Consider the following 15,943-nt stretch of genomic DNA (forward strand, 5'->3'; position numbering starts at 1 on the left):
ACCAAAGACACTAGGCCATACCCTGAATTCTCTAGTCAACTCTTACACAGGATGCATCTCCTCTTTGCCTCATACGTTCTACATCACTTACACGAGAGTAAATTCATACATGAAATCATTCTGAATCACTAGCGTCTTTCATCTCTTCACTGATATCAAAGCTTGCATATGGCATAAGGCAATGGTGAATCAAGCCTCATGACCTTTACAGGGAATTTTGCCTCAGAGAGTACTGGCAGACACTGAAACAGAACTCACAAACCTTGTTGAGTAGAAATAGCACCAAAGTACAGGTAAATGAAGAAATTTACAACTTGAGATTTACTCATGGTATTCCTTCATATAAATTGGCTTGTGATGTAAAAGAAAGCTAAAATTAAACTTGTCCACATGTAAAAAACTTGGTGTGCAAGAATATTTCTGAACCGATGAACCATGTGCACATTTGTGGCAACTGAGGTAGATTTTCTCTTTCTTGTTCCAAATATGTTCCAGCATATACTTATTTAAGTTCTCAGCAATGCTAAACAAACTTGTATCTTCAGTCTCTTTCAAGGTAGGCATTTTGGCTATATCTTTGACTCAGGAAGTGCATTCTCTTCATCCTCAGGTTGTGTAGGCTTGCTGTTTCCTCTTAGGGTTAAAAATGAGTACCTCAGTCCTCCTGCCATACTAAAGAAAAGAGAATGAACAGAGGTGTCAGATAGACTTGACGTTGTATATACCATTTTATAGGTACGTACCTTTCCTTCCAAAGGATTAAAGAATACCAGCTAGCATAAATTAGGAGTGTCTCAGAACTATATAAGCCACCTGAGAAACTAGCCCCAAGTAGACAAAAATGAATTGTCAGTTACTCCAACAGATTCACACAAACAGATGTAACAGTTCGTCCAAGCACAAAAAGTAACAATTCACAAGACATAACTCATATTCAATGGGTACAACTTATTCAGTCAATGTTCTCACTTTCCACATCACTTGGCTTTTACTTGGAAGCCTCAGAGCTCAGAACTGCTGCTCACAAAAAAAGAATGAACTCAATCCCACATAGTAAAACTGCAGGCATGTTTCTATAGTTAAGATCCTACCACAGTAAGATTCAATATCTGAAAACAGGCATGAAAAGACATAACTAATTATAATGAACTTTACATCTGAAGCACTGCCTCCTCAGGCCAGTAGTTTCAAAACTGTATCACCCAAGTGGGCAAAATCAGATAAAATATAAAACCATATCTCACTGAGAAATTTTAGGCTTTAACAAAGAAAGGCTATTCAAGTTCCACTCACCAAATATTTAGCCCTATAAAGTTTAACACGGAGAATATGTAATCTCCACCAATCAACATTCCGATGTAAGCAATGGATATATTCTGAAAGGAAACAAAAGCCATGCATTTATTGAAGTCAGTTTTCATCTCCAAGAATATAAACTATATCAATTAATTTACTTTTCTAAGGCAACAGCTATACTCTGTTGCTGGCCATTCTAAAATCAGCATTTAAATTAGTTTGATGGGATGTCACCCTTACGGGTAATGTAACAGCGAAATAAAATAATAAAATCAGTATGTTTTATAAATGCACACAGTGCACTGGGAGTGACTTTCTGGGGGAAAAAAAAAAGGAAAGAAAATAAATAAATAAAATCAGCTATTTGATATGAGGCAAAATGGAACTATGGCTACCTTCTGAAAATGTAATTCTTTTTTAATCTTTGGAAGGCTCCTTTCAAATACCTTTTCTTAAAAGCAGGTTTTGCATTCTCATGCATAAAAAGTACGCTTTAAAGTCACAATAAAAGCTCTTTATTATTGCTTTAAAAAGGTTACCTCCTTCCTTTGCCAACTAAATGTGCATTGCAAGCACTTGGCTCAAGTTCAAGGCAGGCACAGTTTAAAGTTAAAGATTCTACTCCTCACCCTGCCCCCATCAAGTTTTGGGAAAACTGTCCTCTATAGACAGAACGAAAGCTATAGAACTCTGTGATCATTTTACCAAGACTTCATTGGTTTCAAATGTTTTCACAGCTAGCCTGGACAATGACATCATTTCTACCAGTTTCCACTGGGGACTACTGCATCATAAAGTGTTTCTCAACTTTAAAGCTGTTTAAAATGTCTCGAAGACTACTATTGCTCAGAAAACAGAAACAATGTTGCTCTATCTTAATGGTTCAAAGCAGACATATAAAATTTAAAAGAATGCTTTCAGGGCCACAGAATGAAAACTACTAGATTAATATTGCCACTTAAAAAAAAAAAAACAACAACTGTAGAAAGAGAAGTGCCATCTTCCTTTTGCAGATTTTGTTACGCTGGAGGTATTGTTTTCCTTAGTCACCCATGTAAGGGTGCACCTTGAGTACTACTGCCTAAGCTAGTTTGGATTATGATAGTTTCCAGCCCACAACTGCACAAGTTTTATCTTTTCCTAAAACTCTTCCAGTTTACAGCTCCATGCTTCTCTCCAAACTGGCTTACAAAAAGGTGCTTGGGCAGTCAGTGATGTTGCCAGTTCAGACACGCTGGCGTCACCAACACAGAGAAGTTGCACTGGTTTTAAACTAAACTGGGATAGAGAAAACTGACTGTAAGGATAGTTTTTAAGACACGCATGTTTTGGCGTTGATCAAATTGACCCAAATTTATACAAACCAAAATGAAATAGTCCATTCAGCTAGAATACAAGTCCTCACACAGAGGTTGAAGCAGTTAACCATAAAGAAATACACTCCTTACTACAGCTTAGCCATTATTCTGTAACAGAAGTTAGTTCAGTCCAAAGTGAAAGTGGGTTAGTCTGTATCAGTTTGCAATGGATTTGCAGCAGGCCACCTTGAGTAACTCACAGATAAAGAACAGAAGCCAGGGACTGCAGCCTCATAAAAAACAGAAGCAGGTGACAGTACCTGATGAAATGTGGTTAAACGTATATCTTTTAATTAAAGTGGCTGAAGTTTCTCTTATAGGAAAAATAAAAATAAATCAATACTCACATTGCTTTCTAGAGTACACCTGAGCTTCAATGGCAGAGAACAAGGTCACTTTGTGGTGTGATCTTGTTTGGCACAAGCAGTGTCTCAGTATTAGCCCTCACTCTGAATTTCCAGCTACAGAGCATAATCAGGATGACTGCTGAGTCAATACTCTTCCCTGTCTATTTGAGTCTTCTTATCTCCCTCTTCTGCTCCATAACTCACCTTGATGGCACCAACTACTGTTGTTGTGAGCGCAGAATTGTAATAACTGCACAGGACAGTAGAATACATCAAGAGAAACCTAAATAAAGGAGAAAATATTAGAAATTCCTCCCAGGAAGCTCAGAAGTTTAGCAACACTTTGAAATGTTCAACATTTTCTGGATCAGTATTTTGCTGGGATCTTCAAACCTACCTGTTGCAAACCCTAAAAAAAGATTCTGTGGATCTGTATTTTAAGTTACCAATGTGTATATACAGAGTACTCAAAATACACGCTGAAATGTGCTGCTTGAGCTCTAGCAGAGTCGTCCCTACCCTCTGTGCTTCCTAAATGTCTGTATTTGAAGTTAGTTTGACCCCTTGGTTGGCGACGTGTGAAAGAGCAGAATAGGATCCAACCCATTTTTCTATTCCTCTTTTGACTCTGTAGCTCCAAGAGGAACAAAGCATTGTTTCCTTATGAGTCTCCCATACTTTTCCAGGTACTTTAAAGAACAAACACACTGAAACAGTTCCTATACTAAAGGGCTTACATTCTATTAACTGCAAAGAAGTTCATAACCAGAAGAGATGGCCAGTGGAGAGATACTGAGTACAGAAAGTAAAAAGCTAAATGTCATGTTGTTGATCACTGTATTGTGAGGTCAACAACACAGATAGTACTGAAACAGTTATTTACAGTATTAGAAATCATTAAAAGACAAGACAGAAGCCTGGGGGAAAAATACATTTTCTTTGAATTTTAACGTAACTTATTAGTGAGTCTTACATTTGAGATTTGCAATTTGAAACACTGCAATTAAAACATCTTACTTGATTGACCTGTGTCCTTACCCCAACAAGCAGGAAAGAATAAATTGAAAGACAAACAAAAAATTTGTCCACTGCTGGAAATGTGTTGCCTATCAAAAAAAAAAAAAAAGGAAGAGTAAGAATTATGTGCTATATAATCAACTGTAAACACATATAAAATGTAGTTAATATGAAAATGTGCAAAATCACAAAATACATTTGATTCATGTTATAATTATGAAACATTTATATTATTACTGGAATGCGTTTGACACATTTAACTTCAGAGACAACACGATGGCAGCACCCATGATACCTAGACACATTCTTGTAACATGTACAGTGGTGTAGACATAAAGCTGCACACTGCAAGCAATGAATATAAATACAATACAGACAGTTTGTGTTTTTATATCTATTAATACAGATACCAACACTGTGATTAATATTATATAATAAATAGTGTTGATATGAGACAGAGAGAAGCAGCAAATAAATAAATAATCTCCTTGAAATCTATTTCAGACCATAGATTCATTCATGAACAGCTTTTAAGATCCAAGCCTGCATTTTTGAGCTCAAAAGCAGATTAAATAACCATTACTAAGGTGTCCCACCAAGGAACGTCAATGAAGAGGCTGAACCATCACTTTGAAATCTGCTCCTTAGTGCTGTGCAGCAAACAAACACATGGTGCCACATAACAGTCACTAAGAAACATGTCACAGATTCTTTTCCATCTCTAGTGACTGCCTCATTTTAACCTGGGTGGCTTGAGGTCACCTGTATCAGCACAAAACTCAGCAAAGGCTGAACACACCCCTGAGAAACAGGGTAAAGGCTGTTAGTCCATGCTGAGCTGTGGCTAGCTGAGCTTCCACCACTTGAAGTAAAAGATTAGAGGGATCTCGGGCAGCTCTGCCCTGTTGGAATTGCGCTGGTGTCCAACAACAAAGTATTACAGAGAGATATGCTGGGGCTTCCTTTCTCTTCCACTGCATCATGCTTTCCTGTCCTCCTAGTCAGTCAGCTGGTGAAGGAGAAGTGAATAACTGGGACACTCACAAACTGCAATCTCTACAAGATGTGGTAGTTAGCATTCCAGAACTAGCTAGAGGAGCAGAAACAATCTCCCTACCACATAGCCACAGTACTGGTATTTCAACTGGCAAAATATACATGCTGTGCGTTTTCTGGGATGCATCAAGGCAAAAAGCTCTGCTGGGGTAAAAGCAAGTCAACTTCCATGGCTTGAAAATCTGTTAAATACAGGTGTTATCTACAAAGACTTGTTGACTTTCCATCAGTGTTTTTCCATTTTCTCCCTTTTTTCTGCAATTTAATCCCTGTGCACCACACTGACACTAGTTATCCACATCATTTAACGGGACTTTTAATGCTAAATGACCAAGCCAATGCATATGCACAATAGGCACTATGGATTTCTCTGATAGTTATTTAGTCTTTTCAGGTAATTGAGCATTAAACTCTTCGTGCCAAATCAACATGTGGGCACAACACACTCTTTTTTTTTCCCGTGGAATAAACCTAGCAACAAGGCAAACTTCCCTGTCTGGTTCTCCCAAAAAGCCTTCAGCCCTGTCTGCTGGGAAAGCAGTGGAAACCTTACAGCCATACAAACTTGGCCCCCATTACATCTGCCAAGAAGGGCATCAGCTGCATTTTCCTAAACTGGCACAAGGTCATGCTGGACTGACATCACAAGAAGAGATTTCACATTCAGAGCAGATCTAAATCCATCATTTTCAGAGAACGACAATTTTTCCACTTAAAGCAGACTACTAAGAAAACAACGACAAAATTACGTGAGTCCAGGGCACAACAACATACAACAAAGGACACTGGAATGATTTATGACAACCCCAAGCTCTGTAACAATTTTCAGTGGCAAATCTCAAACATTTCCAAAAAAGAATACGAGTGCCTAGGCTCATTCTACTGGATGGAAAAAGGCAAGTCAGCAAGTCTGTGAAGGAGCCAGAAAAACACAAACCTCCTGGTCTGACACTTTCCATGCTAGGACATATTGCCTACGGTATTATACTGTATTATGATTTGTATTATGATTGGCTATGGAGAGTCATGCTGCCATTCTATGAGAATGTAAAATGTAGGTTACTAAACTAGACTGAGACTAAACAGGAATCTGTTCTGTGCATCAGAATGAGAGAAGGACTGGAAATTGTCTCGTTTTGGTATTTGCAATCTCATTTTAGAGCATGTGGCAAATCACACAGTGCAGCTGGATTCCCAACCAATTGCTCTAGCTGAGAGTCCCCAGCCATACATTAGTTCTTAAACAAAGATTCATATAAGGGTCATCACACCAATTCAGCTTCTCCTTAGAGTGAAAAATTACAAGTTCCTACCTGTGAAGGGTAAGTTGAAGTCACATATTTCAAATACTAGTCAATAATAAGGAGGTAGGATTACCTCTTTAAAAATAAACATGAAAACCCACCCTCCCCCCAACTGAAAAAATGGAACAAAATACCATTATCAGTCTGAGATATGCAATATTGCTCCTTACCTGTTGAAAGTCTCCAGTAGAAAAGCTAATAATAACTGTTGGAACCACCATGAAACAAGCATTATAGAAAAGGACACCATATTTTCCCAACTCCTGTGAAAAATGAAACATGGTGTTTGGAATTAAAAGCCATTTGGGAGCAAAGTATCCAATATTACTCTAGCAATCCTTCTGACATTATTGTCAATGAGCAGACAAAACATAATACATTTCAATTTAAAATACAAGCTTGCAATTGTTGGATTCAGTGTTTCGTACTGAGCTGAGTTTCTACTTCAGTCAGTTTGTCTGTATGCTCAGTAGAATATTACCGCTCTGCTATACCTTGGACACTTTCTATACAACATCAGTTAGTCTGAAACTTCCCAAGGCACTGGTCCAGAACTGCTTTGTGTTAAGACTGCACATAAGTCTCTGCCCAGCCAAGGGATTATCCGTTCCATCTACTGCAAATTAACCACAAAAGCAAAGGGCAGGGTGGCTCCCTGGGGCCAGCATAACAGGAAAATTAATGAAGTCTGGCTCCTAAATGGAGAATCTGTAACCACTGGCAATTGATGTAACTTTAAGCAATGTGAGGGATGCCAGGTATCCTCTTGGTTAACTTGCTTGACACAAAGGCAGAAGATTAGGAGAATGAAACAGCAGCCTTCCCTTCCTCCAGATTCAGCCATGCTACTTAGCAAATCTCTCCAGTTTCTCGCTTACTTTAAAATGAAACCGTGTATTCTGCAGAAAACTGTGAGAAAAGTGCTGCTCACAAAGAAAAATGCAGAGTTTGGATTTGATGTGACTCCTGAGATTATTAAAAGATATATATTTCCACTGTACAGACTGAACCACAAAAGTCAGTGACAAAACCTCCACCCAGCATCTCCAAGACTGCTCTTCGCTATGGCTTGGTATGTTTTCATGGCACTGTATTTGAAGAGCAGTCTGCTCAATGCTTACATAAAGTGTAATGTATCGAGGTATCACCTAACTCTTTGGCATACCTGGGTTTCATGTAGACTTGCTTTTAGATAGCAAAAAAAAATATCAGTTGTTGTGGTTATTGACTCAAACTGGACAGGTCTCTGTTCCTACCCACAAGTTTATTTTACATAAACCTGACTTAAAGTGTGTTTCCAGTCAAAAAGTCATCTTCCTTAGATATAGATATCAAGTTTACCGATAAACAATTTGCTTTTGGTTTGGATTTATTTCATTTTTTTTTAGCCAAAAGCAACATTTTAAAGCCACTACAAACTCTGCCTAAAAGACTTGAGAGAAATAAAATACACTGTTTATCTAAGCCTGGCCTGAGATACTAACAAGTTTTTCCCAGGCTGTTCCATATTAAGAATGCATATATCAACTGAAGTACAAAAGCAAATAAAATTATTTATTAGTTCGCAACTGTACGTTCCTGAAGTCATATAATAAGTAACCCACTGCTACCATATTGTCATAATGTTAAATTCAACTTAATCACCCCAGTTACCTTTGGATCGATTTTCTGCTTTGTGTAAACTCCATTTGCCGCTGTGAAGATATCATTTAGCAATACAAAGGTGTAGCCCTCTAGATTAAAAGACAGATCAGACCTGGGAAAGAAATATTATATTGTAAATAAGCAAACAGTACACAATGCATTGCATTACCTTGTTTACCTAGAGAAATATCATAAATGAGGAAATGCAAATCCTGAGAACTCCAGCAAGTCACAGGTTTTGCTTTAAGCCTTCTTTGTCAATCAAAATACTTCACATTTCTCCAGTCACGGGAGTGACTCCATCACAAATGAGTCACCAGAGAGTTCCCAGTTCCCAGTGCAGAATGTTCAGTTTTCATTTTGTGAAAAATTCCATCTGTCTCAATCCTGACAATCTGTCCAATTATTATTGAGTATAATTATCTTTTTCTTTTAACACAAAAAGTAGCTACGAAATAAAGTCTGACTACTCGTTTTTTGCAGTCAGACCAGACATATTGTCATCTTTTCTGTTTTGACCAGTTACCTCATGGATATAGGGTTATTCATTTGACAGGACATGGTCCTACCCGAGTCACATCACATGGAAATTATTTACATTTGTACATAGCTAAGACAAGAAACAAAGAATAACATTACATTTCCAGTTAAGTAAAGGAATATTCAAACAAAGAAAACAGAGGAGGCTAGCATATGAGTGCTTTGTGAACTTGATCTCACATTTGAACTTGTTAAAAGTGATTAAAAAAATGCACATTGCCTAACTCAAAACAATATCTGACAACTAAAAAATCAGTCTTTCTGTCCAGAACAAGAATATATTTTTCTAAGATTATTAAAATGCACTGACACTATGAAATGAAAGCAGCCTTCTTCACACAGTTTTAACTTGCTTCATTTATGATCCTGCAAATATGTAAAACCTAGAGGGGAAAAAAGAAGCACCCTAATACTTCCAGCTGTAGTTAAATTTTTCCCTCTGTATTCTTGCACCTCCCAATGATGTCAGCAGAAATTTTCCAATTCTTAATCCAGAGTAACTGATCTTAACACAGGTTTACTTGGCACTTAACAAGAAAAAAATCCTCCTCTTGTCCCTCCTCTCATAACATGACTTCATATAACAAATGAAAACCTTACCCAGCTGCTATGAAAGCCCCAAGAATGATGGCAAATACGCTGACTATAATACTCAGCGGGTATCGTTTCCTGCAGACAAAAATTAGACAGTTCACTTTTTCATTATTTGAAGAGGAGTTTAAATGGCTGTCTACCTGAAAAGTCTCAAATCAATTAGTAATCACAGAACATTTAACAGGACGGCACAGTCTTGATAACCTTACAGAAGCAATGTGATTGACCACGTGCCATGCTGTCAGACCTTGGCCCCCAAGAACAGATACTGAAAAAGGATTGTGAGCATTCTGCTACTAGATAATTTTAAAAGTAAACATTAAAGGTCTAAAGTAACAGCGCTGGAACAAACTGTAATTTACTGTGCATTGGTATTAATAATGGACATATTTCAGTGCCTTCCAGTAATCCAGTAATGGAAAATCACTACATATGTCTCATGTAGTTTTTCATCTCACCTTTGCTGGGGAAGATGCTGTACAGCACACTACCTGGGCTATTTTTCAAATAGATATTTATTTTAAAGTCAAATTGAAACCTTGTACCTGAAGGGGAAAGCACGAAAGCTTATGATATTCTTCACTATATCTGTATCAGCAGTGCCACAGAGTAGGGAAAAGCATACCATAAAACTATTCTGCTTCTTATACCTGTATTACTTTATTTAGACATGTCTTAAGTACTTATTTTTGTACCATACTACAATGTGCCTTAAAGACATTCCCCTAATCATTCTCTCAGGCTAGTCCCCAGCCCTGAGCTGCCCTGTGAGAAAAGATCCATCAAAACAAAATGTACAATGCTCTTGGAGAAATCCTGTGTGTCAAAGGAACACAGCTGTGGACCACTGCCTCAACAACAAAGCTGTATGCAGTCTCTAGACACACTAGGCTTTGATCATAACGACTCTTGACACTAACAACGCAAACCTTGACTGCTTTTCAAATCCTGAGGTAAGGCAGCATAGACTCTCTGGAGTCCTTTCATTTTCAGCCCTGAGGAAATACCCTGCGGCAGCCTGTACAAGTAGAGCATTCTGCTCTTAAGCTTCCCTTAGGTTAGAATGTTGCTTGCACTCATACACCACATTGCTGTAGTCCAGGTGAGAACTGATGACAGCCTCACTGACTCATATTTTCCTCACTTGCTTGCGGGAGCCCCCAAGTCAACAGAAGGCAGCAAGTTCTGCTTTCCCTATGAGAACCTACAACTAGAAAATAATCCCAGAGCATCCCCAAATATGAATCACATTGATCAACTGCTGCTTTAGCCAAAAGGAGATGACAGTTTACTTCAGGGCTTTTTGAAAAGCTTTTCCCTTGATCATCACTCTCATGTTGTCTGGGTTCAGCTTCAGCAAGCTGCTTTTCCCCTTGTGACCTCACCGTAACCAAGCACAAGCCTCTGGATACAACTATGATGGCGACAAAGTATGATGTATTTATAATCCTGTTCTTCCAAGGCAGTACAACTGAAACTAGTGATCCCAAGCTGCAATAGCATACACTTCTTAATTTCTTGTTAAAATTAACAGAGGTATCTGTAATTAAGGAGTTTCTGATCTAACAGGACTCTGTTTCCTTCACTAAACTGGTATGTTTTCAGACTTGACCCAGAAAGCTACTCTATATAAGCGGACTGCCATACTATCATTGCTGTTGTGAGACACAAGGATCTGTCTGTTTGAAGCAGTTTGCAGCTTAGGGGTCTCTGAGACAGGACACAAAACATAATTGCTAAAAGTGTCTGAGTTGTGCTCTACTTACCTGATTCCTGTGCAAGAGTCAAGAGAATGAGCTGCGTAAATGAGAACAATTTAATTTTTTTTCCTGTATTCCCTAAAATGCATGTACCTAGTTCTTCGGAAAAATCTACAGAAAACTACTTCCTTTGCTTTTCTCTATTTGTCAGTAAAAATCAAGCATTCAACATTCTGATGAGACTCCACAAGTAATCCATTTGATATGATCTAAACCAAAAGTATCTTAAATGGAAAAAAAAAAAAAGGATCACCCAAGTATGATGATTTCCAGCAGTAAAGTAAGTGGAATGGTAAACTTCCTGAGCACTGTAAACATCGGCAAACTGTCAAAAAAAAATAAAAATCCAAGCATAGCATCAGATTAACTGCATTTTTATATTCTAATTCTTATCTAATTTTACTAACCAGAGGATGAAACCATTACTCCAGCAATAAGCAACCAAAACAAATTCCCAGCCACTTAGCATATATTAAAAAATGTCAGTCTGACACTAGAGGCAGATTAGATAACCAAATCATTGAAAAATAACAAGATTTGCCAGTTTGTAAAACAATGCAACTGACTACCTTCTAAAAGGTCCTTTTGCACCAGTGAAATGGAATATAAAAGCTATTTTCTACCTAGCATAGCCCCTATGAAATAATTCTTTCTGTAGAATTCATGGGCAGGGTAAGTAAAAATTATTTCTGTGGTAAACTTACAGGATATGCAATAAACCTGTCTCTGAAAACATATAACAGAAATAAAATACAAAGTAAACACGCTTAGTAAACAAGCTGTACTTTCAAAAAAAGTAACATAAATCCAAAAATCTGAGAAAGTACAAGAAACATGAAAGGCGTGGGACCAGCTGCAACTACTAAACAAACAGCTACTTTTGAACAACATATTGTTGGGCTCCACAAAGTAATGCAGTTAGAAACCTTTTTGATTAACTTGAGAAAACACTTGCATCTGACACTATGGAAACCTGACAGCATGGCCATATGGACCAATTAATCCTCTGTTTAAGATAAATATTAGCAACTGCATTAATAAATGATCCAAATCCTAATACAGTGTTTAATCACTTTACCACAGACATTTTGAAGTTATGCATAGGATTATCTACACCTTACAGACAAGCCAAACAAGGTAGAACATTCCATAATGTAAACAAATGTCACATCATGTTAACAAAATGCAATGTAAAAAAATGTTAATGGTAGAAACACTGCAGCTGTTCTTACTTTTCTGTTATAAAAATTAGTTATGAATAGTAAATGTAAAAGAGGCGCGTCAGCCATTGGAGGAGGAGATTGTGCACTTAATGATAAAATAACCTATAAACTTTTTATTTTAAAATTACGGTTAAGGAAACAGGAAAGATGAACCCATGAATCAAACTTTTACAGGACTGAAACTACTTCCATATTCACAATGGCTGAAGCGCTACTAGGGTCAGTACTGCCGAAATCCTTATATCTGCCTGAACAGTCACTTCAGTAGAACAACTTCTGAACATGTACAACAAAGACTTGCACAACCAGGTGTCTCATGCTGCTAGTCAGAGAAAATTAATTCTATAAATAAAAAGAAATGTAAACAAATTAAAAGTAATACCTTTTCTCTCCTAGCATCTGTCTCAAAGTTACGAAATGCTGAAAATGTGCAAAATTCTCCATTTTGGTTTGGCTTAGTACCAAATCCTCAGGAGCCTGTAGTAACATACAAGAAACCACCACTACGGTAGTGCTGTATCCTCCAATCCTGGTGCAGCCATCATGCCTCTGTACTCCTCTTCCACAGAAAATTTGGTCATCGAATCTATTACAGCAGGTCCCCTACATAACTTATACCTTCTTAGCACTAGCATGGAAGCAACTCTCATGGATCTATGTTTACAGATATACAGGAGCAAGCGAACCCTTCAGCAATCTCCCCACAACCTGCTTTTGATGCTCAGCAGGGCTAGGCTGCCACCATCACCCCACTACACAGTAGTCTTTCCATCTCTTGGTGGTTCCTAAATAACCTGCACCAACATCATGGTACAAACCTTTCCTTTATTATTCCTCCTTCAAAAACGTCCTTCTTACAGCTCTCAAACTCTGTGGTTAGGACACTCAGGAAAACCTGGATGCCTGGGTGCGAGGCGAAGGCAAAGCACTTTCATTGTCACAGAGGAGTACTGTGATTTTCTGTCAGTACAGGCCTGGCTAAGCCCCCATTAAAAGAAGCATACAACTTACAAACAGTTCAAATGTTTGGCTAAGAATTTCATAATAGTATCAGGGGTTTAGACAGACAGACCGACATCGCATGTTTTTCAGTCCCTATGCAATGCTCTTCTTTAGCGTTTATTTTTTACCTCCACAAAAGCAAAGGGTAAAATCCAAACAGTCTACTTATAACTTCCATTTACTGTACCTGAGTTTGCTGGTACTTGATAATCCACTTATGTGGTTTCCAACATAAATCAGAGGCAGAGGAAACAACTGTGATAAAATTAAAAGCACAACTCAGATTATTATATTTTGCAGCACTGTTGAGAAACTTTACTTGACAGAATTTGACAACTGTATTATCAAATGTAAAAAAAAGAGGGGTTTTTTAAGGAAAAAAAATGTAACTATGCTGCAAACTGATCTGCAGCTCTCGTTCCATTCCCATCGTGATCATTCATGACCACAGCTTCACTGATTTCATTAGAAGAGTCTGAAGACTCAGACTCCATTTAGAGTAAATGCTAATGAGTTTTATTTTAATTACTATAATCCTCAGATTAATACCCATTCTAACATTTGAATTTTAGGTATAAAAGTAATATTAATAACAGTAGCTAAATAAGCAAGAGAACATGTCGAATAAAAGAATGAATAAACTGTAAGTATGCTGTGCTTCTCTAGGTACTCCACCTATATCAGTATGCCTGGAAGATGTACCATTCTAGATCTACCCAACAAATTATGCTAGGAGAGATACCAGAAAGGAAAGATAAATATTTGGGGGGGGCGGGGGGGGGGGGGGTAAATAAAACTTCACCTTTTCCACCTTCTGGCATAATGAGATTGACTTGCACAGAAACATATGGACCCTAATGCAATACAGAGAAACAGTAACAGAACTTCAGAGCCTTAAGAAAATGTACAAGAAGTCAGGGATCCCTACACAATATTCAGCTGCAACTCAAAGCTTTTAATTCTCCCTCCACAGAAGAGCTGCAGAAGATTAAAACCAAACAAAGTAATCAATGGAGACAAAGGTGGTGTGTACCTCTAGTCCCATTCACTATCAGTCAAGCGAGCTGAAACGGCAGAAAGACAAAATGGATCCTCCTAACGTGTAATAGTTGCTGTTGTTGAGCCCATACATGCTTCAGGAGACACTGTGTTTGTGGGAGGCTATGTCCTCTCAAAGCATTGTGTGCTGGATAAGCACACAGAGGAGTGGGCTGCGTTTTATCTGTGTTAAAAATTCTTCATTTCTTTTACAGCAAAGAGGAGAGAGGAGGGAAGTGCAGTAAAATTTAACTACATTTAACTAAAGTCAAATTTTAAGTGAAAGTAAAAGTAAACAGGACTGTAACTAACAATAAATATTCAGCCCATCAACATGAGTTTGCAAGAATTTCGTAATGCACTATCTCTTCTGCAGATTTTTATTTAGAAAAATTTGTTTCATTTCATTCATAGGATGCAAACAGAGCTGACATTACTTTCCTCTGAAATTTGTCAATTGTAAAGACAAAATTACAACATCCAGTACAACATGAGAGATCAGTGAAACATTCACGTAAAAAGGGTCAAGAACTCCAAAGCTTCATCACTAAAATAAGCACTTCACTACTTTAAAACTCTAGCTGAAAGGACTGAGGACATAAACCAGTCTGGAAGTGAAAAGCAATAATAATCTTCATGTCAGTGGAAGCAAAAGTTGTCGAAAGGATAAAGAGTTTGTCAAAGGGTGCTTTAAAATGTAAAGAAATCAACAACAAGCAATCCAGCTGATTCACTGTGAGCAGTCAAATCCAGCACTACAAGCAATATGCAAGTCCTGGATACTGCAGTGCTGACTGCTCCCAGCATATCCAGAGAGGTCTTCCAAAGGATAGATATTATTAGGACAAAGAAAATGAATGTTGTATTTTTTAATGCCTTGGTACTGATGTTAAACTGAAGGCAACAGCAGAAAGGGAGCATAGTGGGACTGGGGGACGTGGAGGGAAGAAACTTCTCAAGGTCTCAACAAGTTGATTATAGGCAGAACTCTAAACTACCCACTGGGAAACCTTCTTTAATATTTTGGATAAGGTAAGGATTGTCCATTTTATAATCAGTGCTCTAGATAATCCCACAAGACTTTTATATGCAGAAATGCCAGTGATTTCAACAGGCATTAAGAATAAACAGCATTCACTAATGGCTGCAAGACACTCATAGTAAACCTCATACTCATAGTAAGACAAGATTCTGCCATGATGGTGTTGGCCTGAAAAGCTATGATATCTCAGCCCTTCAGCAGAGCTGGGAGCTAACTCTCTGTATCTCTGGGTAAGTGCTGACCAATGCTCTAAAATTAGACATAAATATGCAGGCTTATGCGTCAAAGTAAAGCTCCAGCAACATTGAACATAGATACAAAAATCTACAAGGATCATCGCTGTAGTCATTTGCGATCCTAGTTCCCCATCTGAGATAATAAAAGATCCTCTCATATTTTCTCTGTCCGGCCTCTTTAGCCCATACACACTTAAGGTCTGTACGATGAAGCTAGCCCCTACCTACAGTGTTTTCACTGGGCATTATTTTACCCCCTCCTATGGAATAGAAATCTTACATTTGGAGTCAACTGTAGTTCGGGTTTTTCGTCTCTCACATATTCTTTTTCTATTGTTCTATCATGCATCAAATTTCCAAGCAGCCTTTCTTCCTTCTTGCTATGATCAAAATTCTTTCTCAAACACAGGTCTCAAACTGATCCCACAGGGAGATGTATGCATCCAGAAAAATACTTCAGGAATCTGAAAAAGTTCATCCAGCTGT

The 15,943-nt window shown here is 37.9% G+C and overlaps 1 protein-coding gene across 1 annotated transcript in view; it reads right to left on the reverse strand.

Annotated features, from left to right (window-relative positions):
- Nucleotides 1-569: 569 nt before the first annotated feature.
- The window catches only part of SLC35D2 (solute carrier family 35 (UDP-GlcNAc/UDP-glucose transporter), member D2), an 18,723-nt gene continuing 3,349 nt past the window's right edge, over nt 570-15,943 (reverse strand). Inside the window, exons 4-12 of the mRNA XM_009706663.1 lie at nt 13,329-13,396; nt 11,170-11,241; nt 9,163-9,231; nt 8,032-8,134; nt 6,549-6,641; nt 4,040-4,107; nt 3,206-3,284; nt 1,294-1,376; nt 570-672 (exon numbers count right to left, since the gene is read on the reverse strand). Of these exons, the coding sequence (XP_009704965.1) occupies nt 570-672; nt 1,294-1,376; nt 3,206-3,284; nt 4,040-4,107; nt 6,549-6,641; nt 8,032-8,134; nt 9,163-9,231; nt 11,170-11,241; nt 13,329-13,396 (738 nt within the window). The remainder of the gene's footprint in view (nt 673-1,293; nt 1,377-3,205; nt 3,285-4,039; nt 4,108-6,548; nt 6,642-8,031; nt 8,135-9,162; nt 9,232-11,169; nt 11,242-13,328; nt 13,397-15,943) is intronic.

The sequence above is a fragment of the Cariama cristata genome, unplaced genomic scaffold (assembly GCF_000690535.1).
Source record: "Cariama cristata isolate BGI_N322 unplaced genomic scaffold, ASM69053v1 scaffold11820, whole genome shotgun sequence".
Classification (NCBI taxonomy): Eukaryota; Metazoa; Chordata; class Aves; order Cariamiformes; family Cariamidae; genus Cariama; species Cariama cristata.